Below are 11,683 nucleotides of genomic sequence, written 5' to 3'. Positions count from 1 at the left end.
GAACGGAACGGAGCCCCAAAAGCAAATGGGCGGCGGTTTACTTACTCGGTACGGCGACGACGCTCCTCGTTCGTGTCCTCTAGTGGCAGTCCCTGGAAGTGGGCACCCTTGTCCTTGTCGAAGTGCACATTCCGTCTGGCGCTCGTGTCCTGTATCGTGGAAAGCACATCAATCGTTAACATGCAAAGAAAATTTGCGATTTTGTATCACCCTCCCTTCCATCCTCTCCCTCGTGCTACGTACCCATTGTTCACCCTGTGTCGTGCCCTGATCGACGATCGGTTCATCGTGCACGGTTTCACTGAAATCGTTCGACGTGTTGTCGGCCAGGGTGGTGCTATTGCCGGCCGATGGTTTCGTATCCGTGGCCTCGCTCTTGGACGAGAACGAGATGGGGCTGGTGGGCGGTGAGGTCGTTGCACTGCGACCGCCCGCATGGCCGCCCGTACGACCGTTCGCGGCGGTAACATTGCTGGCGGCGCTCGAGCTGCTCGTCGTCGTCGTATCGGTCGGTGGGTGCATTGGGCGGTTCGTACCGGGCAGGACGGTACGATCGCCGCCGGTAGTGGTGCCACCAGCATCGGGATCACCGGCACCTCCCCCCGCACCCGGAACGCGGTGCGCCTCGTCGTACTTGAGCGGCGAGTTGTCCAGGATGACGGCGTCCTGCAGCCGGTTCAGCTCGAATCGTTCCTTCTCCACGCTCGACGTACCGAAGACACGCTCGATTTCGTCGTCCAGATGCACCTCGTTCGGGTCATCGTTGCTCGTCTGCAAGTGAATAAAAAGGGCGGACAAGAAATGAGATATTTGGTTTTATGTCGCATTTGTTTTTTAAACACATTTCCACGGGTTGTTCATGAGGATGGTAGTGCCTCATGGAGGATGCATTGTATGGGATGCGTGTGCAAATGGTGGCTATCTGGTGTGGTGTCATGCTGGCCGTTGCTGGTGTCGGTTTCGGGAAGATACACAAAAGCACACAAGTTACCGGTACACAATCCGTTTTCGCACAACAAAAAGTCATCCAAAGCCAGAAATGCGGCTCAATAGGGGACAATGAACGGGAGAATGTTGCAGCAGAAACCTGTTAAAACACACACACACAAGAACAGCCGATGTACGTTGAATCGTGGATTAAAACCAGTGTCAAGGTGTACTCTGATCAAAGGCTCGCAAGCGAAAAGTATTCCAAGCATGTAGGAACATGGAGTAGCGACTATCGAGGTGCATCTAGTTGGCCATCTCACGAGCCCCAACAAGTGAAGCCCAATTTTCTGCCTCAGTAAACAAACACAGTAAAAGAAGTTCAAGATTACATCAACACGTCACCCCCCCAAAACAAGGTATGTAGCTCCCACAAGACTACCTGCGTCACCGTTTGACCCCTTCAGGGATGCGGTGTAATCGATACAACATAGCTCAAAGCGTGCCAGCCCGATGATACGGCGGCGCTACATTTACATCGCAGCAATCCGGTAAGCGAACTTGTTGCGGCAACGCTTGGAAAATGTTTAATCGAAACGGACCCCAGGCCCACACGAAAACGGTCATCAAAACGGTGCTTGTGATAAGCAAGCAGCGCGCCAAGGAATGAAACGCTCGATTTGGAATTGTTTGGACGGGTTATAGTCATGCGATCCCCTCCAAAAACGGTCACCATCACGTCCGTGACGGCTATAGCAGCACGAACGCTGGAAGGCGAAAATCCTTGCCTGCTTTGCGTTTCGGTCACCGAGCGTTCGGTGTGTTCGGATTATGAAATTCCTCCCCATTCCCCCCCCCCCCCCATCCACTGAGAGAGGCCAGTAAAGGACGATCGAAACGGCTGGCCTGCCAGGCGTCCGGGCATTATAATAGGATTTATAAATAACCCTTCGTCGTGCGGACCAGTAGTGTATTCATTGCCAAAAGCGACCGTCGCCCCGGGAAAGCGAGACCGTGACAGTGACACACAACAAGGAAAGATGGGTGGGTGGGGTGGGGGGGCGTCCCCAATCTGAATGCCAGCGCTCACGAAGGTGAAGGTTAGGCTACTCGTTATAGTTTTCGAATTTGTTTGGTCGAATCTATCGTGTCCGAGCACGTCGCACGATGAGCGGAAATAATAAATCGATTTGAAGCAGCTGAACCGGTGACCAGCATTAAATTCTGGTGTTTTGTCACGATTTGCTCCGACCGTACAATACAACCAGAACCAGTACAGACCAAAGTTTGGCGTGCTGTGAGCAACGAGCACAACGAGTAAATGGTCACTTTAATCCATCGTCATCATCATCATCGTCGTTGTAGCATGCAAGCAGCCAATGTGCTGCATTCCTCCTCATGGTGCACTGTAGCTGGCAGGTGTGTATGTGTGTTCTCACTCTCACGAGAGACACACCACAGCAAGCGGTGCAAGCAGCAGTCTTTGATCGGTTTCATTACGGTTCGGCTCGTAACTCTGTTGGTGGTATCAAGCGGCGTAGCAGAGGACTGCGGTGCTGAAGAAAGGTGAATTTCATTTTCGTCCTACCCGCTTCGTCCTGATTGAGAATAACACCGGGGGTGCTGACAATATCGAGAGCCAGGCACTTGATTGAACCAAAATTGAGGACAAGCAACGGTTCCTTCAATCGGTCGCCTATTGAACCTAGGTCTTAGTTGCGCCTGTTGTAGTGTTGTGCCCGACAAGTTGTGTTAGTTGACAAGCACCATAAAGCAATCTAGAGTGTCGCCTAGAAGGAGAAACGGGGAGCGAACCGGTGGAAAATGTTTCTGCAACCGAACGCAACCAACGGCCACCTCGGGGTTACCTTGTGGAGAAGGCTCATCACCAAGGCGGTACGGTGTCTGCAGGATTGCTACGAGTGGCATAACGTGCACGGGCCGGAACGTGCTTTCCAATTTGCCTTAACAACGTAACCGAATGGCTAATATCGATACGATGGGATTGGGACGACGAGGACGTTGGACGCTGTGATGGAGGCGCATGGTCTCACCGGGCGCCTCCATCGCTTGTTTGGTGTGTGTGTGTGTTGTGTTTGGTTTTAAATAAAAACTGAATGTAAAAACCATTTCGACTAATCTCGACTCGCGTGGTGTGGTTATTTGAGAGAAATCCCGCTTATTCATAGCGAGTTGTAGAATAATTTAAATTAGGAGGTGCTGGAATCACTTTAGTGAATATTTCTTGTGCCTTTAATATTGTATTTTTTATAGGTCTTTAACTTTAATATTGTATTTTTTATAGGTTGTCAGCACTGTTATTGACAACCATGACAAGTTTCACGTCAAAATATTCACTAGTGATACGTATTATTTTGTAAACTACTGAAAGTGAATTCTTCGTTTTTTTCCATGTCGCAAATTTTCAAGCAAAGAATTTGCATTAACAATATTTTTTCTGCTGCGAATATACCAATGCGAATGGTACAGAAAACCTTTAGTGAAGATACTACATCAAAAAAATTATTTACAGGTGGTGCAAAGACTTCCAGGAGGGTCGGGAACGTTTTGAAGAGGAAGAACGCTCTAGACGACCACCAACGTCAATCGATGCAGCTCACGCCGAAACACTTAAAGATTTGGTGTTGGAAAACTGTCGATTAGCAACAAGAAACTTTGCTGATGATATTGACATATCAAACATATCCGCCGATTACATGTGGAAGGATGTTTTTTATCTCAAGCGCTCGATCACGATAATGCCCATCCATCCCACTTCGTTGGTTTTCTGTGACTTTTTCGCCAAAATTTTCACTCATATCGTTTCACAACCATCATATGCGCCAGATTTGGCTACATTTGGGTTCTGGGTATTCGACAAACCGAGGACACTGTTTTGACACGGTAGAGCAGATTCAAGCCGCTGCGAAAAAGGTGCTGAAGGCCATTCCTAAAGACGACATTTTCACATGTTTAGAACACTGGAAATTCGTCGGCATAAGTGCATTGTGTCTGGGTAGGATTACTTTGATGGCAAAAAAATGAATTTGGAAGAAAAATTAAGGAACTTTTAAATTACATCCAATGTCACCTTATTTTTTGGACACAGTAGTATATTCACAAATTTGCCGCTTGATCAGTCGGTTGCCATGACTACCAGTGACACAAAGCGGACGTGGTTTTAAATTGCAAAATGCAACGGCAAATGTCATCGCAAATGACCTAATTGTTGGCCAAGTTCTTCAATGGTAATACGTTTACGAAAAGAAGCATCATTTACTCGTTGAATTTTCGTTTACTCATCTTCGTTTACATCACATGCGAAAGGACCTTGCCCATTACGCCACCTATACACCGACCGGGGCTAACAACAATCAAACGAAGGAATGGATCCAGTACATCGAAAACAACAACAAAGAAAGAAACCAAACGAAAAATAAAACAACGAGACGAGACGACACGACACGACACGATACACGAGACACTGGGTCGGGGTGGTGGTGGTGGTGGTGGTGGAGGGTATTAACCTGAAACCGGCGGCTGGCTTCCAGCGAGTGGCGGATCCGTTCTATCAGCTTGGCGGCCACCTTGCGAAACAGACCGCGCGTTCGTGTTCGCGTGACCGGAACCGGTGGCCGGTTCGGTCGGGCACGCCGATCCTCCTCCACGCCGGACCACACGTGCCCACCGGCACCGGCGATCGGATAGGCGAGATAGCCGGCCACCAGCTCCTCGTGACCGTAGGACCTTGGTCGTCGTCGCCCACCACCCTGGCCTGTCGAACCACCCGCACGGTACAGTATGCGCCGACAGTTGGTATCGGAGTGGCTGTGATGCAGCGCCACGATGGCCGCCGCCGCCGAAGCCGATGATGATGATGATGATGGTGCCTTTGGTCGTGCGGTGTGTGCAGACCTCGTGGTGCCTCGACCACGGCATGATGATGGTGATGACGATGAGCATGATGGTGGTGCAGTCGCTGGTGGTGGTGGTCGTGTTGGTGATGATGATGGTGAGACAGTGGAGGATGATGATGCAACGCCAATCATTACCGAGCATTCGTGTGATGAGATTGTCTCGACCACCAAAAACAAAACAAAAAAAAACCGACGCTTCACGTGGCGTTCTTCGTGATAAACCACAAACCAACAGCAGCAGCGTCTCTTGTGCCTGCACACACACACACACAGCTGTAGCCACACCCGTAATGACACCCACTAGAAGTTGGACACTTGATCTCGATCGCCGATATGAAGACACACCGGAAGCTCTCCGACCCTCTTCAGCACTTCAGATCATTATCTTGTCCCGCAGGTTGCGGCCGCAATCTGAAATCACGTTTATGGTTGCTACCGTTGGCCACTTTAGCAGGTGCACTGATAAGATGCAGCCGCCGCCGCCACTACTTGAGAGTCCCTCTTCTTCTCCCCTTCTTTTGCCGGATTAATATTGTTTAGTCAGTCGAAGCAAGGCAATCAGCAAAAGGGGGTCGTGATTTCGCGCGTTGAGCATTGATCTCTCACACACACTCTCTCTCTCTTCACAGTCCGCGATCGATCATCGATCCACGATGTTGACGTCGTAGGACGGTGCTGCTGCAACCGAATCTATTTAGATCCGTGATGCCGTGCGTTGCGAGGTTTTCTTCCTGCGACGCATTTTCCAAGCCGGCTCGACACACACACTCGACACATTCACTTTGTACGTGGTACGGGTGGGTAGCGGTGGGGGGGTGGCATGGAAAGAAAGGCATGAAAAATCGAACCGATAGTGAAGCGGCGCCTGTAATGGTGCCATTCGAGGTGGAGGAGGAGCGATCGGTGGAGAGGCGTTCGTGCCAAATTATCGCGCACCACCAGACCAGGGAGCGTGGGAGGGTGGAAGGGTGACCCTTCCTCGCGACTCATTAGCATATTTATGTTATGATAATGAAGTTGCCAATCCACCACCCCCACCCCATGGCAGTGCACGGCGCGTCAACGTTCGATTTGTTTTTGCGAAGCATAACGTGGGAAGGTGGAGTGGCGGGGAAATGGAAATGCAAAAAAACAAAATTAATCAAATTCACGTCCTGGCGTCGTGATGGCGCCACCACCACCACCTCCACCACCAGAAGGGTCGTTCCGTCGCGCCAGTAAGCATTAAACACAACGAAGAAAATTCGCGAAACAAATGATGAAACTTTGAACTCCGGCAACTCCGTGCTCGCCGTGCGATTATTTGCCAGTCCTTGGGTTTGGGTCCTTGGTTTTTGGGGGGTTGCAGGTCGAAAAGTGAATGAAAACAAATGACCCCAAATCGGCCCGCCAGCAAGGCGGACCAGAGGTCAGCGGGAATGTGTTGCGGGATCAGCCATAAATTTGCCAACCTTGCGGTCAATCTTATCGCCGCCGAGCAGTTGCTTAGCAGGATTTTGCTCGCTTTCGTCGAGTCGTCGGTTTTTTTGACCTTTGGAGTCACGGGCGATAAGGGCGGGGGCCACACAAAAGTGCAGCACGCCGGCACGAGGTCACGAATTCACACGATTAATCGGGCGCGCGCGTAGGTTCAGTTTCATGCACAACCTCATCATCATCATCCGTCTTTTAAGTGATAACATAAATGGACTTCATAATCACCGACATAATGTCCATCGCCGAGCGGCGTGCTGGGTGAACTAATCGCATAACGGGCTAGCTGGAAAGTGAGAAAGGGCACGAGGAAGAGGAGGAGGAGGACAGGAGACCCTCGCAGCGAGTGTAGCAATGTCAAGGACACGGGCTCTAAGGGCCGGGGAGTCGTGATCAGGCATTACTTCCAAAATTCACGCTCACTCCCTTATGTTCTCTCTCTCTCTTTCTCACATACACACACTCGATTTGGCTCGTGATGACCGCAAAACCCTGAGCTAAATCGCGAAAATAGAAACGTTTGTCAATAGATTGCGCCCTTCGCACACACATACTCTCTCCGGGTACCGGGACAGAGACACCTGGCGCACCTACTGCAGTCCGCTGCTGCTGCAGCGGTTAGAACGTGCTCCACCGCCTCACCTACTAAGATGCACCCTCGCCGTACAGGGATGGAAGTTTGTCACGATTTTTATTTGAAAAAAAAAACAGAACAAAACAAAGCACACCATGGACGCTGCTCGGAACGGATCGATAGGGCCGAAGTGCGGAGAGCTATTGGGAGCTCTAGCACGTGTCCCAGCTAGGTGGGACAGGTGTGCGAGATTGCAAAGGCCACAGCCACTCCCGCCCACCACCACCAGTCGTTTGATGCACTAGTTAACTGAGCTTTAACTCTGGGTTTTTGCCATTTGCTGCTGCTGCTGCTGCTGCTGCTGCTGCATGTGTGTGTCTGCGGTCACATCGAAGAGAACCCCCATTCCGGGACCCACACGGGACGCAACTGTGTCACTGTCACACCTCTTACTGTTACTCGCACCAGCACCAGGAGAGAGAGAAGGAAACAGAGAGGGAAAGGACTTGTAAGGAGGGATCCGCGGATGGTATCACACGCGCGCGGTCTCGAGGCCAGCCCCAGGTACCTGCTGTTACCTCGGCAAGGTTCCAGCCACATCTGAGCCAGCCCAGCAGCAAAGGGTGGTCCGGTCCCCACCCCCGCGGTAGATTGTTGTCCATGCCCGCGAGAGAACCGGATGACAATGCTGGTGGAATCGGGGAAAATCTATTTATCGGGAAAAACCTCTCCAGATTCGTGGCCAGAGCGATGGAGGAGATCGGCTTTCGTTCGTGACCTACGAGCTCTCAGGTTTTCGTTCTCTCTCTCTCGACGAGAGTGGACCGAGTTGTTTTGACAACTCGGCACCGAAGAGCCTCTTCCTCTTTCAGCTTCCGGACCAGTAAGTGTTGCAGTGCACTTCAGGCTCCTGCTGGCTTCAGCTACAGCTAGCTGGTAGGGCTTTGGACAAGGGCAAGGTATCTGGTAAAAAAAGGCATTTTTAAACTTCGTGTAGGATGCATTATCTCACAAAATGTCACCAATCGATGTAGAGCTTTAACATTTGGAACAAAAACCGAAATGCCGGAAAAATGCAAAGTGTGGACGTCAGTCAGTGAGAGGTAACTGTAGCACCCTTCACAAGGAGATGAGAAGTATATACCTCGAGAGCCGATGCACGATGAGGATGATGAGATCCGAGCAAGCGAAAGAGAGAGAGAAAGTGACCGAAATAGCAGAGAGCGAGAGTTATTTAGCCTCAGCACGTGCTGAAAAGGGCGAAGGCGTCGAGGATGGCATAATATTTGCAATACTTAAGCACCCCGACCGACCTACACCGCCACCAATCACGACGGCCTCCCTTTCCCGCGGCGAATCGTCCCTTTTAGTGGCCAGTGGGACTGTTGTTGTTGCCCGTGGTCATCACTCACTCGCCCTGCGACGCGCTGCGTGAGATCTTTCTCGTTCGCTTCTTCTCACAAGGTGACCCTCACGGTGAAGAGTATCGAAGTGTTTCTATATCTGGGCCAGTGGGATAGAACTATTGGCACCATGGGAACCTGTACCAGCCAACTCGGGGGGCTCGGGTTCAACGCAGCATACAGCACAGCTGACGGTTCCAGGTGGACGTCCCTAGGACGCCCTTCTCCCCAAAAAAAAAAGACGGGAATGGGATCTCAAGCACGCGTTTGCGTTGATTGCATTATCGGGGGTTTTGTTTTGCTCGTCTCGGCACGGCACGGCACTCGTCCTTTCATGCGCCGGTCCCAACACCACCATCACCACCACCTTCACGGACTGGGATTGTTGATTTCATTATCTTGTGACGGGGGGACGCCACACAAAACCCAGTTCCCTTTGCCTTTTCCTTTCATTCACTGAATGGCGGTAAATCAACGAATTGAGCATCGTGATGGCCATTTGTTTTTGGGGTGCCATGTCAAAACATTGCTTGCGGTTATCGTGCGCCCCCCGTGAGGTTTGGGATGGATGCGTAATTCAATTTGGTCATTTTGTTGTTTGTTTGCAATGTTTGTTTGCAGTGTTTAAATGTATTTAAAGGCTAATGGTAGGTATACGTGTTTTTCTTTTTAGGAATATTCGTAGTATTTAAAGAGCAATTGCGAGTTGTATTTTTTGACCTTGGCAAGGCTCTCGAATGGTAACAAGTGCCCTTTCTACACTCAAGCTGAACTACTAGTTTTTGTTTGCGGGGGAAGAAAAACTAATCAAGTTCTAGGTCAGCTTAACGATGAGCGAAACGTGAGCCACCGTGCCACGAGAACAGAGAACTTCGTTAACAGTCACGCTGGACACGGGAACACACAATCTGTCGCATCATTTGCGGCACTATCCATTGCCCGAGATCTAATCCATCAACGCGATGACGACGACGACGATGATGATGATGGCCATGTGACGACGCACTCGCACAAAAAAGCAAACTAAATGGAAGAAATCCAATTATGCCCGAGATGAAAAGACGCCTGCACGGCGCCCAATCTGTCTCGCACTCTAGTAGCGAGTAGTAAACCCTCCGATTGCTCACCGAAATGCTGTACGTGTGGCAGCATTGCCTAAAAAAAAAGGGCGCCAGCCGATGGCATCATCATCCGATGACATCTAGATGACATTGGTCAGGCCAAGGATGTTTTGGATTGGCAAACGATTGGCACATTCCAGGACTCACTCACTACCTAATGGGCCATCAACTGGGAACGAATGGACACGTGCGACCGCAACCGGCCTTATTTGACTTACCACGACCAAACTGTACCTCCGGTGGGCATGCCAGGGGCTGGGATCGTCATACGTTCCCTCCATGGAACCGATCGTCAGGTAGCGGTACATCGTTCACCTTCAAACCTGCGGCCTAGGGCCACACGACACTCGAGACTTCACTTGCCCGAGACCGGGACCCCGAAAACTATCGCGCAAAAACCGCCCGGCCACAGTGCCACAATTAAAATGGTCCCCGAACGGTCGAATGCGGCCGGCTAAATATGTCGAACCCGGTCGCCGGATTACGGCGATCACGGAGCGTGCGGATCGCACGCCATGCGCACGATAATTCGTTCGCTAATCGAGCGTCCGTGCTTCATTCACGCGGGCTTAAGGTATTATAATTCGCCGCCGAACATTCGCCCCCAGCCCCATTTTTACGGTTCTGTTTACCTGCCACCCCTTTGTGACGTATCTGTTTGGCACCTGGGTGCCGATTGGAGTAACCATGGCGTACAAACAAAGAACGAAGATCGCGATCGTGTAGTTCGAGAAGGGACAAAAAAGCGCGTCTCCAAAATATTCCACGATTTTCGACCCAATCGATCGATTCCGGTACGCCCCAATCCAGCGCCGTGGTTCCCAATGAGGGGCCTTTTTTGGGATGTTGATCGTTGGAGCAAGTTAGAAAGAAAAACACGAACACTGCCCGCTGGATTGTTAAAGTATCTTGTAAACACGAAGCACCGTCAATCGTGTTATCTTTCGCTATCGCACCGGCTCGGGTACCTGGTTGGCACGAGCCATCGTGTTATACAGGAGCCATCGGCCATCCCCTTCCCTCGGCACCGTCCCCCCGATTGTTTGCTGGGCGCAATCGGGTGGGATACGACCGCATACCATCGATGTGCCGATCGATATTTAAGGGCCAAGGTCAGTTTAGTTCCCGTGGCGCAACTGAACACCGGGAGTAGTAACGCACACACACACACGCCTCCCACGGAGAGAGAGCTTGCCCCTTGAATTACGCCGTTTGCAGGAGGAGGCACAAGTGGAAATAATTGTTTGGAAAAGTCTCGTTTCACTTGCTACCGACTCGGGCGACTCGAAGAGGTTGGCTCCAGTTGATTGAAACCGAGATACCTGCAGTTAATTTTGAGAGCGATGGAGACGCCTTTTTTACGTCGATGGAGGCGCCCGTCTTTAACTTTTTAAACTTAATTATCAAAAAGGGGTTTAATCCGTGGTATCACCTACCAGAAATCCCCTGGCTGTGAAGCCCAACAGTGGGATGATGCGTGACATCGCGGGCGCTCGAGCACACTTCCTTCGATTCACAGACAGGTCAATGCGAGCAATCACTACATCATCATTTACAACATTTTTGCTGCAAAAATCCACTTCCAACTTTGGGCTACGCTGTGCGTCGCCCCTTTGCACAACACTTCAACACTCGTAGTCGTTCACCTACTGCGGACTGTTCACTGTTGGTACTGATTTGTATGGCCAGGGGTTTGGTCGTGGCATGCAGGCGCCTTCTATCGGAAACACGTGTTATTGACCGTGCGTCCGAATGTCCGAAAGAATGGGAGAAAGGGAAGGGAGACCGGTAAGCAAAAAAGAACATAAAACCTGAGGTACAACGACAGGGACAGGGGGCACCAATAAGTGAACGACAGCGAAAGACTTCCCAGTCCTAGACCGACCTACTTTCAAGCAAAGCGCGGATGCGATAACGAAATTAAAACGCTTCAAGTGCATTTCCTTTCCGTTACAGATAATAGATCGAATGATCGAACGGTAACTGTTGTGCGCATCGTGTCTATTCCCCTTTTGTGTTCCTTCCTTCGCTTCAATCAAATCAATTTCCATCACAGCCACTAACGTGCGGTGAGGTAATGTAATGTTTTCAACGCATTTCAAACGAGTGAGTCACGGTGCATCGTGACATCGAGTATTGATTTTCTTTTGTGTGTTGAACACCGGTGGTGGTGACTCTCGAATGCCGCACTTCACACGCGTTTCGTACACCGCGTGAAACGTCACGCGGAGCCTGGCTGCTGTTCGTTGGCTACCTGTTGGCTAACGC

The 11,683-nt window shown here is 50.8% G+C and overlaps 1 protein-coding gene across 5 annotated transcripts in view; it reads right to left on the bottom strand.

Moving 5' to 3' along the window:
* Positions 1-11,683, bottom strand: part of LOC125954575 (anion exchange protein 3) — a 33,691-nt gene that overhangs the window by 8,774 nt on the left and 13,234 nt on the right. For 4 of the 5 annotated variants that reach the window (XM_049684993.1, XM_049684989.1, XM_049684992.1 and 1 more), the window contains exons 3-4: positions 244-771; positions 46-149 (exon numbers count right to left, since the gene is read on the bottom strand). In XM_049684993.1, the coding sequence (XP_049540950.1) occupies positions 46-149; positions 244-771 (632 nt within the window). Of the gene's footprint in view, positions 1-45; positions 150-243; positions 772-4,979; positions 5,625-11,683 lie in introns of those variants that run through there. The other variant, XM_049684991.1, reaches the window with a different exon arrangement.

This window comes from Anopheles darlingi, chromosome 3 (genome assembly GCF_943734745.1).
Source record: "Anopheles darlingi chromosome 3, idAnoDarlMG_H_01, whole genome shotgun sequence".
Classification (NCBI taxonomy): Eukaryota; Metazoa; Arthropoda; class Insecta; order Diptera; family Culicidae; genus Anopheles; species Anopheles darlingi.
The sequence above is the reverse complement of the archived record's forward strand: the minus strand, read 5'-3'. Positions and strand labels throughout refer to the sequence as shown.